The 23,601-nt window shown below is 36.0% G+C and overlaps 1 protein-coding gene and 1 long non-coding RNA gene across 3 annotated transcripts; both read left to right on the forward strand.

Moving 5' to 3' along the window:
* The first annotated feature begins 630 nt into the window (after positions 1–630).
* On the forward strand, positions 631–2,343 carry LOC149383114 (uncharacterized). Of its 2 annotated transcripts, XR_016301879.1 has the most exons (3): positions 631–965; positions 1,563–1,667; positions 2,074–2,343. It is a non-coding gene; the product is annotated as an uncharacterized LOC149383114 (long non-coding RNA). The 2 variants fall into 2 exon arrangements; XR_016301878.1 differs by lacking the exon at positions 2,074–2,343 and having other exon boundaries at positions 1,563–1,855.
* Positions 2,344–3,480: 1,137 nt separating this feature from the next.
* LOC149383115 (uncharacterized) lies at positions 3,481–6,949 on the forward strand. Its single transcript, XM_089627683.1, has 6 exons — positions 3,481–3,625; positions 3,701–3,804; positions 3,904–4,290; positions 4,519–5,430; positions 6,137–6,232; positions 6,548–6,949. The coding sequence occupies exons 1-6, from the start codon at positions 3,481–3,483 to the stop codon at positions 6,947–6,949; spliced, it is 2,046 nt and encodes a 681-aa protein (XP_089483809.1).
* Positions 6,950–23,601: the final 16,652 nt, after the last annotated feature.

Consider the following 23,601-nt stretch of genomic DNA (forward strand, 5'->3'; position numbering starts at 1 on the left):
AGAGTGCCGGAGAGGGATCGTGACCTGCTTCAAGTGTGATCAGCCGGGTCACTTCCTCAATGTAAAGAATAAACTTTTGAATCTCGCCGTTTGTAATTTACGGTTAATAAATGAGCTTTCGTGTGTTACAAGTAAGTTCTTGAATGAATTATGGACGTTGAAGTTTAGAGAGTTAATTTAAATTATTTTAAGGTAATGGAAAATTTCGGAATAAATAAAGGATTTATCGAGTTCGTCTCGAGTAATAAATTATTTTCCGAGGAAATATTCCGGAATTTAATTTAAGAAATAAATTCTCAAGGACGAGAATTATTTCCGAGAAACCTTAAATATATTTAAATTATTCGAAAACGAATGAGAATTCTCTCGGGTTTTTTTTAAAATTAATTAAGGACAAGATTGAGAAATTTTATTTTGAAAGGACTAATGTGCAACAAATTGAAGGACGAGATTGAAAGAAAAAGTTGAAGAAGGGCTGTCTGGTGAGTGACGTGTCAAAAATGTGGTGGGCCACTTATTTTCCGTGTGGCTAAGTGAGGAGCTGCCATGTGGCAATTTTCTTCCTCATCCTCTTGAATTCGGACACCTCACCATTTCTCTCTTCCTTTCCTTCTTCCTGATCTTTCTACTTTCTTCTTCTTCATTTTGCACGATATTTCTTCTCTCTTCTTCTCCTCACCGCGCGCTCAACCTGCAAAGGATAACGAAGGAAAAAAAAATTGGACAGCAGCAACTGAGAGCTCTTCCTCCGGCCGCTCAACCCTCCAGCCCCACCCTTCCATCTCCTCTTCTTTTTCCTTGCGTGTGCTCGTCGAGTGCCTCATCACTGAGCCGTGCGCGCACCATCCAGCCGAGACCGAGCGACCGCCGCTGAGCCGCCGTGAAGCTTGAGCCGCCGCGAGCTAGAGTAGACGCCGGTGAAGAAAAAGGTGAACACCGAAGAGTGTAATTCCTCCAGAAACAAGGTAAAATCCTCTTACCCAAATTGAATTCAAGAGTTAGGGTTTCATGAGATTGATTTGGGGATTTCGAGTTCTATGAGGATTTTGAGAAATTGATTGTGTTTAGTTGTTATTTGAGCTTGATTTTGAGGTTTGGACTCGAATTGTTGAGATTTGGTTTTGTGCCGTGTTATTGAGTTTGGCCGAATGAATTTCTCTTGCTCAGCGTGTATGTTGATTTGAAATTCTGAGTTGGTGATGATCATTGTTGTGCTAGAAGTATGAGGCTGTGATGAACTGAGATTTTGACAGTATTGATGTGGTTTGATTTGGAATTTGATGATGGCCGTGTGGCTCTTTGTTGTGGCTGTGAGTTTACTTGGCCGTGAGACTTGTTTTGAAATGTGATATATGTAGGCTCGGTTTTTATGAGTGGTTTTTTGAGATAGAAATGTGAAGTTTATGTCAACTAAAGTGATTTGTTGACAAGATTATGGGTTTTGTTGACAAGATTAGAGATTTTGTGACAAATTATGTTATCAGTGGTTTGATTTCGGGTTCTAAGTCGAGTCGGGAATTGGATTTGTAAATTGACTCGATGTTTATTTCTGAATTTCACAGCTCAGTCACAGATCGGATAGAATCGAGCGAGAGCCGGCGGAACTGAACGCGTCAAAGCCGAAGTATAGTGAATTCAGAAAAAGTTTTTAAAGCTCGATCTCACTCGTGAGTCGTTTATCGCTTTATAGCGTTAGACTCGAGTCTTAATTTTGGATTTGAGATTTGTACTCAAGGATTATTAATTATTTATTAAGAGATGTTCGAGAATTTAATTTTTGGTTAATTCATTTAGAATTCTCGGTTTGTACTATTTTCGGATTATTCATTTAATTTATTTAAGACTCGTTAAATAATGATTTGGATTTTATTTCGTACTCATTCTCTGGTACGAATTCGTACGAGTCTTGAATAAGTTCAAATTCCGAAAAGCCGGGAAATAAGTTAATTAAATTCTCGAACCCCTGAACCGACTCGCAGTGAATCCCGATAACGAACCTTAAGCTTGTCATCACCTTTCGGATCATTAACTAATGAGTTTTCAACTTTGGGTTTTAGTTTCTCGACGCCTCAGAACGTGATAACGCTCCAGGATGTGTAGAGTCTCGGGAAGCGTGAAAAGCGAGGAAACTCCAGAAGTCAACCAATTTTCAGACGATCTTTTCCGGGTAAGTGTGGAGATATAAGTCAACTACTTACCAAGGGAATAACCCTGTTTGTTTGTGCATTTACTTGTTAGTAAACAAGAGTAGCTGAAAGCCCTAAAATGAATAAACTTGAAAGTTAAGGCTTCGGCCACTCTTGCTTGAAAACTTAGTTCGGGTACGCCCGTTAGGTTCAAACGCTAACTTGAACCAACCACGTTGTTGCTTTGTTGTTGTTAGATCCCTCTGCTAACCATAGAGTTTGGCTAGATCGGAGGTGACAGGAGAGCATGTTAGACTCTCGGATTCGAGCCGAGGGTAGAAGTACCGGGAGTCACATCCTGAGTCTTCAATCTAAAACACTTAACGAGCATGAAAGGGAAACCATAATTCTTTCGGGATTTATCCCGAGACGCTCTCCTGTTTGTAATTAGTTGTATACTCTATAAGCTAGAGTATCCAAACAATAAATAATGTTGTCGGTGGTACCCACGAGTTCCGACTCGTGTTGAGGACTAAGACCGTCCTGATGGCGCTGAGTACTCCACGGGAGCTGCTGAGAGCACCCCGTTCTAGCAATGGGAAAGGTCGCCCCGGCGAGCCCATTTGCTGTGTCATGACGACACGTAGCGCCGGCGCCCAAATGAAGATGGTACCACTAGTGGATCCCAGACAGTCTTAAAACACTTAAGCTACTGATGACTACTGCTCGAAGTCTGAGGTTGGCTTCTTGTCATTCCAAGGGTTGTAGCAGGGGATGTTGTATAACCTTGTGGAATGGCAAGTGATAGCGTAGAGCGAGGCCCCGCGTTAGGCATGCTCTTGAATCATATGTATCTGCATTCTGCATTCTTGTATATTTGTGTGCACGTCACATGGCATTAGTCGTTTTACTTAATAGATAGACTCCCACTTACTGAGTCAATCGACTCATAGTTTTATGACCCTTGGTAATGTAGATAAGGGAAAATGTGGTAAGCGGGAAACGAGATTGAAGACCGAGACCGAGCGCGTATTGCCTTGACCTATGGGCTATGGGGTTTCTTAATTCAGGGGTTAGTGTCTTCTGTTAAAACGTTCCGGAACATATTTGTATAGGAGTCGCTATAAGACTCTAAGTTATAAAAGCGAAAAATTTCCCCGAATTTTCGCAAACTATTTTATTATGTTTAATTTATGTGTTTATATTATGAGTTATGTACAGATTTGAGTTGATCAGTCGCGGTTCGTGGGCGAGCTATCGCTCGCGGGTCGTGACACTCAAGGACTGCCCGAAGCCGAATTTTGTTCAGAGTGGACAATACCAGCCTCAGAATCGGAACGGGCGACTCAACTACATGCCGACCGCACTAGAAGGGCCACAAATCTCTTTGGGTCGTTTGGAAGCACCTACATCCACCCAAATGCCACCACCAGCTCAAGCTCGTATCTACGTCTACACCAACGCCGATGCCTTAGCCAGCTCTTCGAATGTAGTAGTAGGTCAGCTTCCTATAGCTCATCTTGATGCCTTAGTATTTTTTGACTCTGGTGCTACGCATTGCTTTATTTCGTTAGAACTGGCTAGGAGATTAGACAATAGTGTAGTTAAAACTAAGAAGGTTTTCAGGACGGCATTACCGTCTGGCGATATGTTATTATCGGAATATTGTCTCAAAGAGGTATCGATAATTATAAGTGAACAAGAGCTAAAGAATGACTTCATTGTCTTAGAAATGAAATACTTTGATGCCATCTTGGGTATGGACTTCTTGGTGGAGAATAATGCAATGATCGATTGTCGGCGAAAAAGAGTAACCTTCAAACCGGTGACGGGGAAGAGGTTCACCTTGCTAGGAAGACCACTCAAGAAACCAAAGATGATGGTGTCAGCATTGCAAGCTAAGAGATTGATGAGTAAAGGGTGTCATGGATACCTAGCGTCTGTGGTGGACAAGACGAAGGAGGTCGAAACAAAACCACAAGATGTGCAAGTGGTGAGGGAATATGTTGACGTTTTTCCTGAAGATCTCCCTGGTTTAGCGCCCGAACGTGAGATTTCTTTCGCAATCGAGTTGCTACCTGGAACAGGTCCAATTTCCAAAGCACCCTATCGTATGGCCCCTGGCGAGCTCAAAGAATTACAATCTCAACTTCAAGAATTGTTAGATAAGGGATTTATTCGCCCTAGTCATTCACCTTGGGGAGCACCCGTTCTATTTGTCAAAAAGAAGGATGGGTCTTTTCGCATGTGTATTGACTACCGAGAGCTAAATAAAGTGACGGTCAAGAACAAGTATCCTCTTCCAATGATTGATGACTTGTTTGACCAACTCAAGGGGGCGAAGGTATTCTCGAAGATAGATTTGCGATCTGGCTATCATCAGTTACGGGTCAAGGATGACGATATCCCAAAGACAGCTTTTCGCACCCGCTATGGTCATTACGAATTCACTGTCATGCCTTTTGGACTCACTAACGCTCCAGCAGCATTCACGGATATGATGAATAGGATCTTTAGCGACGTCTTGGATAAGTTTGTTATCGTCTTCATTGATGACATACTGATTTACTCCAAGAGCGTCGAAGACCACGAGGGACACTTACGAGTTGCACTCCAGACGCTGAGACAACATCAACTGTATGCCAAATTCTCGAAGTGTGAATTTTGGTTGGATAAAGTGCATTTTCTCGGACACGTGGTTTCTAAAGACGAAATCTCCGTCGATCCTGCCAAGATAGAATCCGTGAATGATTGGAAGCCACCTCGAAGTGTGACAGAGATAAGGATAAGGAGTTTTCTCGGTCTAGCAGGTTACTATAGAAGATTTGTGGAAGGATTTTCTACATTAGCTGCTCCACTCACCGTCCTCACAAAGAAAGATAAGAAGTATGAGTGGACCGAGAAGTGTGAACAGAGTTTTCGCGAGTTGAAGAGAAGACTCACCACCGCTCCAATCCTTATAGTCCCTGAAAGTGGAGAACCTTTGTCTATCTACAGCGATGCATCAAAGACAGGTCTCGGTGCTGTGTTAATGCAAAACGGCAAAGTCGTGGCTTATGCGTCACGAAAACTCAAAAACCACGAGAGGAATTATCCTACTCATGATTTGGAGTTAGCCGCAGTGGTGTTTGCCCTCAAGATTTGGAGACACTACTTGTATGGTGTTCGGTGTGAGATATTTACCGATCATAAGAGCTTAAAGTACATTTTCACTCAGAAAGAGTTGAACATGAGACAAAGAAGGTGGCTAGAATTGGTTAAGGATTACGATTGTGGTATTCATTACCATCCCGGAAAGGCGAACGTGGTAGCTGATGCGTTAAGTAGGAAAGATGAGGCTCGACTATCGATGATGCATGCATTATCTCCTCAACTTGTTGGCGAAATCAACAACATGGAAGTTGAAATTGTCACCTGGGGATTAGCCAACATGACCTTAAAATCGGATTTGTTCGAGAGAATCAAAGAAGCGCAAAGACGTGATCCTGAGATATCAAGGTTGAAGGACAATGCAGTGGAAGGTCAGGAGTCAAAATTTTCTCTTGCAGAGAATGATGTACTCTTTTTCGATGGAAGGATCTGTGTACCCAACGAAAATGAGTTACGAAGGCAGATTTTGACCGAAGCACATGAGACTCCATATTCAGTTCACCCAGGTTCCACGAAAATGTATCAAGGCCTCCGAGACCACTTCTGGTGGAACGGAATGAAGGGCGACGTTGCAAAGTTCGTCAGTAAATGTCTTACCTGCCAAAAAGTGAAGGCCGAACATAAACGACCAGTTGGAGAGTTACAACCAATCGAGGTTCCTGAATGGAAGTGGGAACAAATCACAATGGATTTTGTGGTTGGTTTACCTAAGACAATTGAGGGTTATGATGCTATATGGGTAAAAGAAGTTGGATGAGCTATACGTTAATAACGTAGTGAGACTGCATGGCGTTCCTTTGTCCATCATCTCAGATCGTGACGGTCGCTTCACTTCTAACTTCTGGAGGTGTGTGCAAAAGTCTATAGGATCACAACTGAAGTTCAGTACTGCATTTCACCCCCAAACGGATGGCCAATCCGAAAGGACTATTCAGACCTTAGAAGATATGCTACGAGCATGTGTCATGGATTTTGGTGGGAGTTGGAATAAGAGGCTACCACTTATTGAATTTTCATACAACAATAGCTACCAAGCTTCAATCGGCGTCGCCCCATATGAAGCTCTTTATGGTAGAAAGTGTCGATCCCCGATTCACTGGTTCGAATCCGGAGAAAATAGCCTCGAGAAGATAGATTTTATTCGAGACACCACTGAAGCTCTCAAGAAGATATGAGATCGAATGGGAACTGCCCAAAGCCGACAGAAGAGCTACGCTGACAAGAGGAGGCGACCACTGGAATTTCAAGTAGGAGACTTCGTATTCTTGAAGGTAGCACCTCTCAAGGGCGTGATGAGATTCGGAAAGAAGGGAAAATTGAGCCCGAGGTACATTGGTCCTTTCGAGATCACAGACAGAATCGGAAAAGTAGCCTACCGTCTAGCTCTGAATCCTGAGTTAGCATCGGTGCACAATGTGTTTCACGTCTCAATGCTCAAAAAGTACCTACCCGGTCCAAATCATGAACTAATCCAAGAGCCTATCGAAGTACACGAAGACTTGACGTATGAAGAAAAACCAGTACAAATTCTTGATCGTGAAGAAAAGATCCTAAGGAACAAGGTGATTCCGTTAGTCAAGGTTCTTTGGCGTAATCATAAAATCGAAGAAGCAACTTGGGAGCGCGAGGATGATATGAGATTGCGATATCCCAACCTTTTCCTAGAAGCTTAGTGTTGTCAAGTAAGAATCTTTATGTTCTATCTCAGCCCTTATATTAATTATCGGGACGAAAATTCCAATAAGTAGGGGAGATTGTGAAACCCCGATTTTTATTCTTTTAGCCATTTCAGAAATTAAATTTTGTTATGTGAGATTTTTTTTTATATATATAAATGTATATACATATTTATATATATACGTTATAAGTTATTTTTCAGTTAAGTAAAATACCTAGGGAAGACAGCTTCCTTTCTTAAGGATAAATGTACAGTATATATTTTGGATTATGGAGTTATCATGTGCATGTGCGTGTATAGATATGAAGGATATATTAGTTGAGTAATTTTCTCTTTTGTCGTTATATATATAACGGGTGCGTGTTTCTATTCTTTTTTTTGGTTAGTCAAATATAGGCATATATAGATTTTACACGTAAAAAGGTTACTTTACTATTATGTGATTTTGTATAGCTTTAAAACATATACAGGAAAATAAAGTGCAATTAATGGTTATGTACGTGATAGGAAAGAAATAGTATATTTTTTTCTTTTCAAATATGTATTTGGGCGTGTGTACGCTAATGAAATCTTGCACATATGTATATATATATATATATATAGTTGACTTTTAAGATTAATGCTGTCAAGGTTGTTAATAAGATCTTGCCTCCTTTTTGAACGTGGGCTTTTGTTTTTATTAATCACCGTATACAAAATTGAAAAGAGAGATTTTTAAAGTACATTAATTAGATATAATGTATATTGATATCATACCTATACCTTTTTGTCGTTCCTTTCATTTGTATAGCTCCAACCTTTTCTTAATAAGCTATCAAAACATCCTTTTTCAAAACACTATCCCAGAGAAAAAAAAAAAAAAAAGAGAGTAAGACAAAATACATCAAAGTTATTAGGTGGTTTCCCTTCCTCATTTTCGTTTTGTTCCTAGCAAATTGTTGGAATTTACTCTCTGACCAAATAAGAGGTATTTTTTTTATATAACTTTTCTTTTCTTTTGCATGCGTTGGTTTTCTTTATGGGAGAAGGTTTTTTTTTTAGAGTAATGATCCATATGTCGTTGTTGATATCTTTAAAAAAAAGAGAACAGAAGAAAACCTCAGTCTTTTATATAAACGTTCTTTATGGTTAATCTCGGTTAATACCTATTGTTTTGTATTACTTTTTGGACAGTATGAAAACGCTTTGATTTAAATATCTAAAGGTTTTATTTTAATTTGATATTTTCACTTATGAATATTCAAGATGTTTTCAGCATACTTTTAAAATTTCATAATTTTTGGATAAACCGTTTTTATTCTAAAAATCTTTTACCGTCGGTACGTAGAATTGTTTTTCCTCATAATCCAAACAGCGTGTTTGATTTTTTTTGAAATAGCTACCAAACGAATTTTTATTTGAAATTTTTATACCTGATTAGTATAGATGTTTTTGGTATGTGTTTAAAATCTTACGATTTTTAGTTGAATGATTTATTTTATAAAAAAACCTTTACCATCGGTGCGCATATAGTTTTACATGGATTCAATCAGCAAGGTCTTGTTTTTTTTAAAAACTACCTAGAAGATGTATTTTGGAATGAACTTTTTATACAAGATACTTTTATATGTTTATATTATATGATAAAATTTTGATGAGTTTTTAATTAGCAGAACTATTTCTAAACTGAAATTTTGTACTAGTGCGCAGATAGGTTCCAGAATTTTTTTTTAAAGCGTCTTATACTTTTAATTCAGTTCTGTTATTTGGGATCCGATTTTGGTAACACCACTGAAGATGAAAACGTTCAGTTTTTTATTCTCTAGCTTCTTTAAATTTTTCAGAATTTTTCCAGAAAACGTTTTTTCCCCGATACTTTAGGATTAAGGGTATTTTGGTCTTTTCATGTCCAATTTTCAGTTCTGGAATTCTTTTTTTTCCAGCAGCCTTGTATGTTTTTTTAAGAGTACCAGAGATAGTTAGTGATAAGCTTTATTCATTTTTTTTCTTCGTTTAGGTCCCGAGCCAAATACGTTTCCGATCGTTCGATAGTTTAAAGTCGCACGTTCCCGAAACAAGGTGAGAATAATCTCACTACAATACGGATTAGTTTAAAATTAATTATGATGAGTGTGCGATCTGAATTGGTTAATATGAGTTATATGATTGATTGTGTGATATTTCTTATGTGCTTGTATATGTTATTGAGTGAATTGTGATTATTATGTTATGTCTTGTTATGATGAGTTTATGTATGAGTTTAGTACAACTTTGGCATAACATGTTCTATTTATTAGCATGTTTTAATTAAGTTTACATCATATGTCATCTTTGTATGTAACTCAAATAATCAAGTGATAAGATAAGTAAGGGAGCCGTACCGCCTCGAGCTATGGAGGTATTAAAAGAATTCTCTCGAGCCGACCTACGGGCTCATAAAGGGAGTTTTCTCATATGATATGTTTATTAGATGGTGTGTACTATGGGAGGTCGCAGCCCCGTAGTTCGTTTCCAAAGTGTACACTGAAATTGGTACGACTACTCTAGGGGCACCCCGAATAAAATATGATAAGATTTATGATACGAAAGACCATGACACCGTTAGAACTAAAACACTAATAATCGGTTCATGCATTGCATTACTCATCTTTTTGTGAGTTATAGTTATTCTCGCTGAGCGTTAGCTCATATTATGTGTATTCGTCCGTATTGTAGGTAAGCAACAAATGAACAAGTGAGGAGGGTGGATCAGCGGCGTTCGATGGCTAAGGGGTTGGGTTGTGGTTCCGCTCACTTATTTAAAAGACTTCCGCTACGAAATTTTCTAAACACTCGGTTTGAGATTTTTATGCTTAAGATACTTTCCAAGTATAATTAGTTTTGCAAAACTAAAGTTGAATTCTTATGGTTTTATTTCCGTTGAATATTTCAACCATCTACTTTAGTTTGGAATTCTGAATTAATTATTTCTCTTATATTCATCAAATATTTTTGTAAGATTTCAAATGTTGGTTATTTTCAAAGATTGTTTTATTTTAAAGTCCAAACTTTATAAATATATGAAACAATGTTTAAAAAAAAAAATTATCCACTATTTTTTTTCTAAGTAAGAGAATTAAGCTTAGTATGACGGTCCGAAAAGTTGGGTCGTCACAACTGGTCGCACCCAATAGTTTTGAAAACTTTCAGGTGCGACTAGTCGCACCTGAAAGTCTTAAAAAAATTCGGCGCTCAACTTCTCCCCCTCATTTTTTTCATTTGTCTGACGTGGAATTAATTTTTTGATTTCTTTTTTTTTACTATCAGGTGCGACTAGTCGCACCTGATAGTGTTTTTAGGTGCGACTAGTCGCACCTATTTGAGTATCAGGTGCGACTTGTCGCACCTGATTACTAGGGTTAGTTTATAAACTCAGCGTCGTCTTCTTCACTTCTCCAGCCTCTTTCTCTCTCTCAAACTCCGACTCTCCCTCCCTCTCTCCCTCCCTCTGCGAGCCACCACCAAATATCTCACTCCCTCCTTCTTCTCCAAGCCACCACCATCCCCTCCCTCTCTCTTCTCCGAACCACCACCATCCCCTCCCTCTCTATTCTCCGAGCCACCACGTACGCTGGTCGTCCGAGTCTTTCGAGCCACCACGCTGCTCGTCCGAGTTTTTCGAGCCTTCTCCGACGTCCAAGTCCGCGCGCCGCTCGTCCTCAGACCGGTCTTCTTCTCTCTCTTTGCCGACCGCTGGACACCGCGCGTGCGCGTGCCTCCGCTGGTTCGCGCGACCTGCCACCGCCACCGCTCCCTTTCTCTCTCTCTCGCCTGGTTCTCCCCGCCCCGCGCCACCTCAGCGTGCGCCCCTGACGCGAGCACCGCGCGAGGCCTCGACCTGAGCTCGACGTGGCTCGACGAGCCTCCGAGCCTCATTCCCGAGCCCCGACACCTGCAACGAGCCGTGCTCCGTCTCCGAAGATGAGCTGAGAACCGAAAGAGGTATGATTTCTCGTCACCTATGTTGAACGCTCATGGGTTGGGTTTAGATATTTGGTCGGGCTCGTTGCTCGTGTGGCTGAGAATTTTGATTTGGGGATTTTGATTGTAATTGTATGCTTAGGTTAATGGTTTAGTATGCTTAGGTGAAGAAAAAAAAACTATGCTTAAGTCGTTTGTATGCTTAATTGTAATTGTATGTAATTGAAATTAAATGGTTTAGTATGCTTAGGTTAATGGTTTAGTATTCTTAGGTTAAGAAAAAAAAACTTTAAATGTAATTATAATTGTTAATATATATAGTGTTTATAATTAGTTTAGTAATATGCTTAGGTTAATGTTTAGTTGAAATTAATTGTAATTGTAATTGTAAAAGTTTAGATTAAATATTATTTTGAATTTGAAATTGTAATGGAAATCAAATTGGTTAATAAGTTGTTAGTTTAGTTAACTAATTAATTTGTAGTTTAATTGTTAACACTTTGTACTTAATAATGAAATTGGTTATGTAACTAATTTTAAATTTTAAATGTTAGTTTAATTAAGATTGAAATTGGTTAATTGTTTAAACTATTCTATTAGATTAGTTGTTTATGATATTGTAATTAATTAATTACTGAGTGATTGTTTTATAGATATTGATAAAATGTTGTGACCGAACCACGGAGGCTCGGTTTAGGACTTAGTTAATTAATATGATAGTTTCTGGATGGATTTTAAATGTTTTTAAAGTAGTTTGCAGGTTTTTGGTTTAACAATATTATAGGGGAAACTCTGCCAAAATTTCGGTAGAGTTTTGAACCAATTAGAACCAATTAGAGTTTTGAAACAATATTATAGTTTGCAGGTTTTTGGTTTAACAATATTACTGAGTGATTGTTTAATTATTAATGAACATTGAATACATGGTGTGTTCTCATATATCCAATGTTCTCTATCTCTCTATATATAGCCTCTACACTCTTACTAAACTACTCCCAAACTACATATATAGAATACAAACATCTCATCTCAAAGCCAAAAAAAATAAAACACAAAAAATATGACCATTATTCTCACAAAAAGCAAAGCATCATCGTCAAATTCCCCACTAACTCATAATCAAGTTATTGCCCTAAAAACCGAACCGTTCGATCCGCGGGTACTCTCGACGGTCGCGTGTTATTGCCCAATTAGAATCAAGTTACATATTCCCGAAGTTGACCCTACCACATCAACGGTCGCGTTTTCTTCTTATAGGATGTCGACTGGAGCAGGTGGAGGCGAGGATCCACCACAGACGCCGGGATCCTCCGGATCGAAGAACACACGTGGACCAACGAACGGTCTCGTGTCAGCGAGAGCAGGGGTAGGGACTCCTGGTGCGAATGTAGTTCGCTACGATCGGCGACACATGATGTTCTACCAGGACATCAGGGAGCAAAATCCCATGATCGGCACCTTCTCGAACCGTTTTGAAAACTTGATCAAGGCGACGTTTCACGCACACGCAAATGACTGGAATGAAGTCGAGCCTCAGCATGTGACGGCCGTTATGACCGCAATCCATAACGAGTACCGTTTTTTGTACGAGGATCCTGCAACTGGCGAGAGAGTGCCAGCTGATTGCATTCGCAACGAGATAGAGTCTACTATCATTCGCGAAATGAAGCGGTTGCGACGCAACCAAAAGTCAAAGTTATCATCTAGATTCTTCAACAAGTTTTGCGGGAAAATAGAGCTCGCCAGAGAAGAAACACCAAAGGGTTATACGCACGAGGCTTGGTTGAAGGCAATAGAGGTGTTCAACACACGTCCATATTTGTAGTAGTATTGGACGGTGGCGTACGCAATTGGCGGGCTCGAATTGTTTACTCGAACTCCCTCCCAAATCACAATTTTTCCGACCCAAACAAAATTGAAAGGAAACCTTTATTAAACGAATTACATCAATAAACAACAAACCCTATAATTGCAAAGAACACCTAATCTCATATGCAAACTTCAAAATTTAGGGACCTCGATTAGGTGAGAGAGACCGAGAGACAGTTTATATAGAAAAAGAAACGGATTCGAAGGAGATGAAGTGGAGGGACCCGAAAATGCGATTAAATGCGATTGAAGAAGATGAAAAGGCTGAAAATGTTGGGATTCATTCAATGGAAAATTGAAGTCTGGAATGAAGAATATTGAAGTCTGAAAATGGTGTGAGTGTTGAAAACCAACTGTGTGAGTGTGTGTATGTGTTAGAATAAGAGTAAGCCTAGGTGTCATGATATGATTGGTTAAAATAAGAGTAAGTTTTGGTGTCATGATGTGATTGGTAAAAAACACAAATGGATGGTAATCAAGACATTCTCACTTATTAATATACTAGTTTTTTAGCATCGCGTTATGCGCGAATGATTTTAGCATATTATAAATGATAATAACAAGCAAAATTTGTAGAGGTTAATTTGTGTTATCGAGATTTGTAAACAATGGGCACCAAAGAAACCGGAAATTAAGAAAAAACTCTTAAAAATCATAAACGAATAATAAAATGTAAAAAATTTATTTTGTACATTGATTAGACTTTCATGGGTAAATAAGACTTGCGTTCGCTTTCCAATGCAATATGGAGACACATATAAGGTGAAGGAAAATAAATATCAAAGAGAAACTAATAAAGAAAATATAAAACTAACATACACTCAAAATAATGTATGTTATTGATATAAACTACGTTTGGTTGAGATTAAAAAGCCTTGTTTTTGTTTTTTGAAAAAACAAAACTGTTTATCCGGTGATTAGCAAAACTGTTTTTACAAAAAATTTCAAAAACGTTTTTAGATTTTGTACATAAGATAGAAAAGCTAGGATTCTTAGCTTTTAGAAAAAGTGTTTTTAAGTTTGCTATATAAATTACTGTAATATTATCGTACAAAATATTAGTTATATATATATATATATATATATATGTATATAAATAAGCATATCAATAATTATTATTTAATTATTAAGAACATGTCTATTTTAGTTTTTTTTACCATAATATATGTAGTTTACCAAACGCTAAATCAGTTTTTGTTACCAGCAACAACTGTTTTATAAACAGTTTACCAAACACTTTGTCATTTTTTGAAAAAAAAAAAGTTTTTTTATAAAAACACTTTTTTTTTTAAAACAAAGCTATGTCAAACGGGGACATAGTGTAATATAGCATTAGTAATTATGATTATAAAATACATAAAAAAATTACACAAAATATATTGATGAGAGAGGGAGAAAAAAAACAATATATATAAAAAAAAAAATTACAAAATAGATTGGAAAAAACTAAAAAAAAAACGAACCAATGAAATATGGAGACATATATAAGGTGAAGAGAAATAAATATCAAAGAGAAAAAGAAAGAGAATCTAATAAAGAAAATATAAAATTAATATACACTCAAAATAATGTATGAAATTGATATAGTATAATATAGAATCAGTAATTATGATTATAAAATAAAATAAAAAATTATACAAAATATATTGATGAGAGAGGGAGAAAAAAAAACAATATACATAAAAAAAAATTTACAAAATAGATTGGGAAAAAAAAACCCCCCCAAAAAGGTAAAGGCAAAGGCAAAAAAAAAACGAAAAGCAAAAAAAAACAAAAAAAAGGCCGCCACGTGTCGCCTCCTGGCGACGCCACGTGGCGGCCCCATGATGAAAATTGGGGGAGAGTTCCTCTTTATTATATATACTAGTTGAAAAAACGCGCTACGCGCGAGTCAGCAATATTTTAAAAAAAAATTAAAAAGAAAAATAAGTAAAATAAAGTAAGTTTAGACTTTTAATTGTATTAAATATAATATACATAAAAAAATTATACAAAATATATTGATAACAGAGGGAGGAAAAAAATTAATATACATACAAAAATTATACAAAATATATTTATGAAAGAAGGAAAAAAAAATTCAAAATCGGAAGTAAAAAAAGAATCAAAACCGGAAGGGAAAAAAAAATGGTTCCACGTGTCGCTGCCTATCGGCGAATTCAAGTTGAAATAAAAATATATACAAAATATATTGATGAGAGAGGGGAAAAAAATTAAAGGTCGGGAAAAAAAATAAACGACAACATATGTTATTGATATAGTATAATATAGTATTAGTATTATGATTATAATATACATAAAAAAAACATACAAAATATATTGATGTTTGGAAGGGAAAAAAATCAAAATTGGAAAGCAAAAAAAAAAAAATCAAAATCGGAAGTAAAAAAAAAATCAAAATTGGAAAGAAAAAAAAATGGCTTCAACGTGTCGCTGCCTGGCGGACCAAGATTCAAGTTCGAAAAAAATATATATACAAAATATATTGATGAGAGAGGGAAAAAAATTACAAGGTCGGAAAAAAATAAATGATAATATATGTTATTGATATAGTATAATATATTATTAATAATTATGATTATAATATAAATAAAAAATATAAAAAAATCAAATTGGAAAGAAAAAAATCAAAATCGGAAGTAAAAAAAAAATCAAAATCGGAAGGGAAAAAAATGGATTCCACGTGTCGTTGCCTGGCGACACCAGGATTCAAGTTGAAATAAAAATGTATACAAAATATATTGATGAGAGAGGGGAAAAAAAATTAAAGATCGGGAAAAAAAATGATAATATATGTTATTGATATAGTATTGGTAATTATGATTATAATATACATAAAAAAATTATACAAAATATATTGATATTTGGAAGGGAAAAAAAATTCAAAATTGGGAAAAAAAAAAAAAAAAGCAAACCGGAAGGCTCCCTAAAAAAAAAAAAAAAACAAAAACAAAAACAAAAACGTGTCGGCCCCTGGTGCCGCCACGTGGCGGCACCAGGATAAAAGTTAGAGAGACATTGTCTCTTATTAACTATGTTATGGATATATATATTGCACCATATTTTCCACAAAAGACGGAAGGGTCTCAAAAAAATCTTGAGCTTTCGTCATTTAAATTAAAACGTCAATTGTACGGAAAAAGAAGAAGAAGAAAAAAGGAGAAAAAGAAGGAAGGGATCAGAAGAACTATAATTTGATCGCGCTACATGGATGACCAAAACAAAAGAGGGTAATGAGTGTCAACTTTTTGACTTCGGAACAACTGACTTTAGAAGATTGTGTAATTAACCATGTAATAATTGTGTATGGCTTTTGTTGTTATATATATATATATATATATATATATATATATATATAAATATATATCTATATATTATCTCCTGCCCGAGTATGCTTACCAGATATGAAAGCTAAATCAAGTGGAACAGACCAATTCAAGTGTTTGAAAATAACCGAGAAAGACATTGGAAAAGAAATGTTTATACGATTAATAACACCACTTTTCTTTTTCGTCTTTATGTACCTGTTATGGTCTCATCACTCCTCACCGTGACATCGACGTCGGTTTAAAAGTTAAAACCCAACGTTGTTAATCGCCCACCCCACTTGAGGCCCTAATGATGCTAATAGACTTTTTCAAATTTATATATTGAGAGAGAATATTTTTTTTCTTTCATAAACACCGTTTAAACATTCCTCATCATTTATACCCATATTATAATAAAATCCTTTTCGTGTGATATAGGCCTTGGCATTATTTTATTTTTATTTGTTTCTTATGATCTGATCAAAATGTGAAAAGTAAGCAATACGTATTATTCATGATATGCTTATAACTTTTAATGTTCCTCATTCAAGATAAGATAAAATTGAATGAATTTTACACTCTCAAGTCTTGTAATAATATTTTACTCACTACTACTTCAGGATAATAATTTATTATATATGGGTTAGGTATTTTATTAGCTGATTTTTATCGTCTATTGAGGATAATGAGACCCGCCACTAACTTTTAGGTAGCACAATGCTAGTACGATATTGGCGTTATTGAATATCAGTGCTCTAATCCAGAAAGAACACAGATCAGCATTAGTGTACTCACATATGTATGATTTATTTGTGCAAGTGAGGCTCAATTATATGAGAGGGCTAGCGTCATTAACACGCTGACGAAAATCATTTTCCTTTCAAATAAAGTATTGCTATTAATCAACGCATGATTGCATAAACGATATTAATATCTAACATCCTCATAATAAAAAAATACATATATGCGAGTCAAGATGATATGCGAGAAGATTTCCAAACCTACCACACTTGATGAAACCCCATTTTTCTTACTACCTTGAATTAGTGTACATATATATATATATATATATATATATATATATATATATATATATATATATATATATATATATATATATATATGTTCGCACTTTAAGGGAAGACGTCGCTAAGGGTGACGATTTATATATTCAATTTTGGGCAGCACTTTAACTTGAATAAATTATCTGAATTAATTTATAGTTTTTAATTCACCGTTCAAAACCATGCATGTTACTCATCGTAGAGAATATCCATAGAATGATTCATGCCTGAAAGATAGGCTTCCACAAATAGTTAAAAATTATACGCTGCTATTCAAACAGTACTAATGAAGCTATACGCTGGAGTCGGAATAATTGACTTTCACATACCGGATTAATATTTTTAATCTATTAATTAAACAAAGGAGACCCACGACACGACCGATCAATCCCCGGTCCCATTATGTTATAAACAGTCGATCGAGTCTGAACTTTTCATATCAGTACTATAATAATAATAATAATTATTATACATAAGGTCAAAAAAATTTCCTTGTACTTGAAAGGTGGGACGACCGAAAACTACAAAATTGTCTTTTGATAAAAATCTGGCCATAAATTTCAAATATCTTCAGGCAGGGTAGTAGTTGGGCTATCCGAAACCATGCTGTCTTATATTAAAAGGGAAATGGCTGGATGTAGTAATGTTTTCAATGATTTGGACCAAAATATAGGGTAGCATGTTTTTGGACACTTTTAGTAGTGTTTTGAGGAGAGATAATAGTTTGATACCGGGTTTGTCCATTAATTTGTAATTTTGTTCATTCAAGCCCCCAAACCAAAACTTGCTCAATAATACGGTCTTGTTTATTGTGCCATGTACAGCTCTCTCTCTCTCTCTCTCTCCTCTCTATTTCTCTGCGTGTGAAGGACGTTTCATCTTCCTTTCATCATCCTCCGTGAGCTGCGTGTCTACGAAGTGAAGCTCATCTCTCCGGCCACCTCATCCTCGTCTAAAAGTAAGCTTCTTTCGGTCAACGTCATCGTCGTCTTCTCTCCTCTCTTTTTGTTTCTGGGTTTTCGTTCATCCTCGTCGGGTTTCTGAGTTTCTGGGTTTCGGAGAACATGTTTGTTCAACGTCATCTTAGTGCATCTTAAAAGAAAGCTTTTTTTCGTCGGTCATCTTTGTTTTCGTGTGCTTGTTGTCTGGGTTTTAGGTCTTTGTCGTTCTGGGTTTGTTGGTGCCATTACCCGCCGTCTCTGTGTTGTTTGTTTCTGGGTTTTTTTGTGTGTTGTTCTTTGTGTTTTTGGACGTTTGAGTTTTTTTCGCGTTCTTGAATTGTACGTCGTTATTGTAATTGTAGATATACATGTCTACAATTCTTGTAAATGTGGACATATCGGTGTACACCTTCAGCTGTTGTAAACTAATACGTTTATTACAACTGAAGTTGTAGACCTATATGTCTACAATTACAAGAATTGTAGACATGTATATCTACAATTGGGTAATTGTAGATATACATGTATACAAATAGTCTCATTGTAGACATTTAATTTTTTTCATACACGATAATAACAATCAGATATGCGTTTTTGCTATGCAGGAATGTCAGTTGTAACAATTGTAGATATTATAGATCTACAGTTACTACAACTGTAGACGTCGATATCTACAATTGTTGTTAACTGTAGACTTATAAGTCTACCGTTTATTACATTTTTTGTTACAATTATACATATCAAGGGGAATTGGCGGTATAAATCATCAAACTCTTTCTCTGGACTCAATGAGAAAAATAATTTGAAATCCCTAAATAAGAAAAGGACCCCAAATTGCTTCTTATTTCTCTCGTCTGCTTAACTTCAAGTCGCGATCTTGCAGTCATGGGAGAGCTTTGCTACTGTGGCATTCCTGTTCGTGAGTGCGCTTCGTGGACAATTTTGAATCCTGGAAGGAGGTTCCACGGTTGCATCACAAAAAAGGTAATCTCTCGAATCACGATTGTGAATCGCGTCTTTGTTTTCGCCAAAAAGTCACCTCTTTGTGTTTGTTTTCTCAGGAAGATTGTGGGTGCGGGTATTTCAAATGGATAGACCCAGAAATGTGCTATAGATCGAAGCAAATCATTCCCGGTTTGCTGAGGAGGAAAAACATGTTAGAATCCGAGAATGCGGGACTTCGAATTCAAATTTTCAAGCTGAAGATGGCTCTGTTCGTTGTCATTGTCATTGTTGTAGTTTTTTACATGCTCTGAATAAGTTTGGTTAGTCAGATAATAGCTGCTCGAATCAGATTTTAAGGTATCTGTTTTAAGGGTTTTGTAATGATGTAATGAAGATGATTTCAATGCAATGCAATGACAATTTTTGGTTTGAACTGATATTTTTGAAGTGTTATAGTGGTGATGAATTTACAATGTTATATTTCAGTGAGACAGGGTTAATGATATAATTGAATTATTATAGTTGTATGTCTTTTTTACGTCTTGAATGCATTACATGATAGAAGTTGTTCAAATTGTAGACATCATTGTCTACAATTAAACTGATTGTAGACATTTATGTCTACAATTGTGGTGATTGTAGACATTTAATGTCTACAATCAGTTCAAATTGTAGATATGTATGTCTACAATCATCACAATTGTAGACATCACTGTACACATCTGTAGACACAGCCATAACAAAACAAGAGCATACTGAAGCCATACAGTCATAATAAAAAAAAACAAAACCATACGAAAATATATAGCGATGTTTAGGCATTCAAACTTCAAATTGTCATACAAAACCATACAAAAATATAAAACATAGTTTTAAAAGTAACTTCGTAGCCGGTCGCAAGTTTCACCGCCACATGGTCTCCTCAAACTTGTCCAATGCGCCGAAGAACATGAAGTTGTGGTCCACAATCTCTTCTTCGGGGACAAATCTTACAAATCCCTGCATATGTCAAGAAAAAAACATAAAGCTCTACAAACAGTCCTCATATCACCAGAACTATATCTACACAAACATGTAATTGTAGACATTTATAATTATAGTCACTAGACATAAACATCTACAATTCTAGTGACTATAGCTATATATGTCTACAACATAAATTATAACCTATGAAATCTTCAACACACAGAAAATGCAAATAAAAGAATTCTACAATCACATAAATAATAACCCAAATTCAGCTTTGCATGCCATCAAAAAGTTACCCAAAATGCTCAAAGTGAAGAAATGTACCTCATTTATAGTTGATTTTCGTTTTCGGAGCTCAAATGGCGATGTCTCATCTTAATTTGATGCCGGCAATTTAGTGACTAGTTTTGGTTTCTTCACTCGACGAGACGTTGTTGGCTTCTTGGCGGAAGACTTTTTCGCTGGAGAAACTTTTCTTCAGCGGCGTCGGACCTTTCTTCGCCGTCCTCGAATTCTTCCGAACCGGCGCGCATTTTTTGGCCGTCATTTTCTGCAATCTAGCGTTTGAAAAAAGGTGATTCGTAGAGATTTGAAAGAATAATGAAGATTAGAAACGAACCTGAGATATTTAGGAGAGATTAGCAACGAACCTGGAGATTTCGACGACGTGGATGAGGATTTCCGCGATTTCGGCGAAATGGGTGAGGGTTTTAGAGAGAGGAAGAGTCGGAGGAGAGATGAGAGAGCGTGAACCAAGAAGATGAAAATGAGTTTCATTTGAGTTTTGAAATATTAACTGACGCTATTGTTTAATGAGGTATTTTTAAAACAAAAAATAAAGACAATGGCAAATATGTACTTGCTCACTTAAGCAACTATTAAAAGTGTCCAAAACAAGAAACTCTATATTTTGGTCCAAACTATTGAAAACACTACTACATCCGGCCATTTCCCTTATTAAAAATGATTAAAAAAAAGTGAAAATTGTGTTGTTTGAAATTAATAGCAAAAATAATGAATCTTACATTTTTTTTTTATCGTGAAACACTTTCACTCGAGTTGTAAATAATAATTGAAAAAATTAGACGGACTAGCCAAATTCAAACGTTGAGATTGCATTTTAGCCAACATTTACATTTATTTTGAGAAATAGCCAATTTCGCTGACGTGGCGTTCAAGCCAATATTTTGCTTCCAGTTTTGCCCTTTTTAATTTAAAAAAAATATAATTAAAGAAAATCAAAATTGATTGCTAACATATTTATGATTTGATTGCCAAGATATTCTATTTTGATTGCTAACATATTTATGTTTATATGATATATAATTGATAGCAAGTTAGGAGTTATTGTTGAGTATTTTTTTTTTCCCTTACACGTCTCTCTCTCTCTCTCTCTCCACTAGAGCAGCCATGGAAACCGCGCAGAGATCGCTCCTCCTCGAATCCTCGAAGCTCTTCCCTCTCCCGCCCAACTTCACGTCGTCGTACGGCACGTCGGGATCCCGCGCCGACACGTCGCTGCTCCGATCGACGGTCTTCCGCTCCGGAATACTTGCCTCGCTGAGGGCGCTCAAGACACGATCCGTGATTGGGATCGCCATCACGGCGTAGCACAACCAGGTCTCTGACAACGGCATCACGATCGCTTATCCCTCCGGCGGGATGCTCGACCAGGCATGGGAGCCCTTCGCCGACTCCCTCGCCGCCGCTCCGAGCTCTGATCGAGTCGTCGAGTTCGTTGCCGAGTTCGCGGAGTCGGAGGTCGGATTTCGTCTCAGGTAATTAGTCTTTGAATTTTCCATATCTTTGTCGAATTTCAGAGTGTGAAATTCTAGGGTTTCGATTGGGGATTTCGAAAATAGTTCTTGTTTAATTCATTTAAATTCGTGTTAATTCGGTTTATTTATGTTTATTTTTTGGATTTCAGAAATAATTCTTGTTTAATTCAATGTTGATTCATGTTAATTAACGTTAATATCTGTTAGTTGCTGTTACTTGACTTTGTTTTTGAATTTTTTCCTTGTTCTTCCCAACTGATTCATGTATGGAATGATTTTCAATCCTGTTAATTAACGTTAATATCTGTTAATTGCTGTTATGTAGGTTTTTGAACGATCTCAATCCAGTTAATTAGCGTTAATATATGTTAATTGCTGTTAATTGACTTTGTTTTTGAATTTTTTTCTCGTGCGCTGTAGGTTTGGATGCGTGTTTGAAAGATAAGCATTTATCACGGTGGATTTGTTAGATATGCATTTATCACGATGGATCTGTTTTAGTTGGCATTTAGTCACACGATTCCAATTTCATTTCTTTCTTTTTTGGACGCGGGAATCTTCCAAATATTTTGATTTGATATTATTTAAATGAAGGGCAAATTTGTATTTTTTTACTGTTAATGTGGTATATTGGCTACACATTAAAAATAAACCAAAAGTTGGCTATTTTGACAATTACAACGTTTGACTTTGCTATTTTGCTCGGGCTCCCATAATAATTTTTATGTTTACGACATTCTTTTTAAAAATCTATTTAATATTTTTTAGACTTTATTTGATGAATTTTGTAACTAACTAGCCCCGCTTAAACTCAAAGTTTGAGATTTATCTCACGTTTGTAGAGTTTTAGAAAAATAGTCAATTATATTAGGTGGCACTAGAGATAATGATTTAAAATTTCATATTTGTCCTTAAATAAATATAACGTTTTTTTTTTTCTAGATTCATCATTTTTTCTCTCTTGTTTTTTAGTTCGTCACTTTCTCTCTCCTACTTTTTTTCAAACATTTTTTTTTTCATCAAAACTTCAAAAATCCATATCTATCTCATATGAACTCGAAATTGAGTGATTCCAAGTCCTACAGATTCGTGGCGCTGAGATCTTCAAAAATAGACCCATTTTGTTTGATGAAAAATCATGTTTAATGCATCATGTTTACGTTTCCATTTATTTCTAGATGATTTCCGAAAATTTTCAGTTATTTTCATGTCTAAGGCAGTAACGTGATTTTTCTACATCTATGGCATTAAACATGATTTTTCATCAAACACAATGGATCTATTTGGAAGATCTCAGCGTCACGAATCCGTAGGATTTGGAATCACTCAATTTCGAGTTCATATGAGATATGATTTTTTGAAGTTTTTGTGAAAAAAAGTGTAGGAAAAAATAGGAGAGAGAAAGTAACGAATTTGTTAATAGATAAAGACAAATCAGACTTTTTTTTTCTTATAAGTCTGTTTGGCTATATTTCAAAAGTTTGGTAAATATGGGCTAAAAAAAAAAGTTTGCTTTTGGTCATATTTCTAGAATGCCCTTATTTAATTTGTAATGTTTACAACTTTAATAATGAGCAAAATATTTACAATAAAAAAACACTATTTTTTGCAATAAAATTACTTTAAAGTTATTTTTAAATTTCTCTTAAGTAAATTTAACATTTTCTGATGTTTTTATCTTGAAAGTGTCAAATATACAACAAATAATATGAGTTGTTCAATAAATAATAAAGTAATTAAAAAAACAGCCTAAAATAGTCAACTATGAATAGTAACCAACCTCCATGTTATAACAAACTTAATCCCATCTATCTATATCATTAAACCCTCTTCT

This window comes from Urtica dioica, chromosome 10, assembly GCF_054948205.1.
Source record: "Urtica dioica subsp. dioica isolate 48M chromosome 10, U.dioica_male_clone48M_v1_H2, whole genome shotgun sequence".
NCBI classification, from domain to species: Eukaryota; Viridiplantae; Streptophyta; class Magnoliopsida; order Rosales; family Urticaceae; genus Urtica; species Urtica dioica.

Bases quoted from the DNA above. Each gene is read 5' to 3' on its own strand.
- LOC149383115 (XM_089627683.1), top strand. From the start codon at position 3,481: ATGCCGACCGCACTAGAAGGGCCACAAATCTCTTTGGGTCGTTTGGAA. The intron at 3,626-3,700 runs GTCAGCTTCCTA...TTATTTCGTTAG, and splicing joins CTCTTCGAATGTAGTAGTAG to AACTGGCTAGGAGATTAGAC. The intron at 5,431-6,136 runs GTGGTAGCTGAT...TGTGTGCAAAAG, and splicing joins ACCATCCCGGAAAGGCGAAC to TCTATAGGATCACAACTGAA.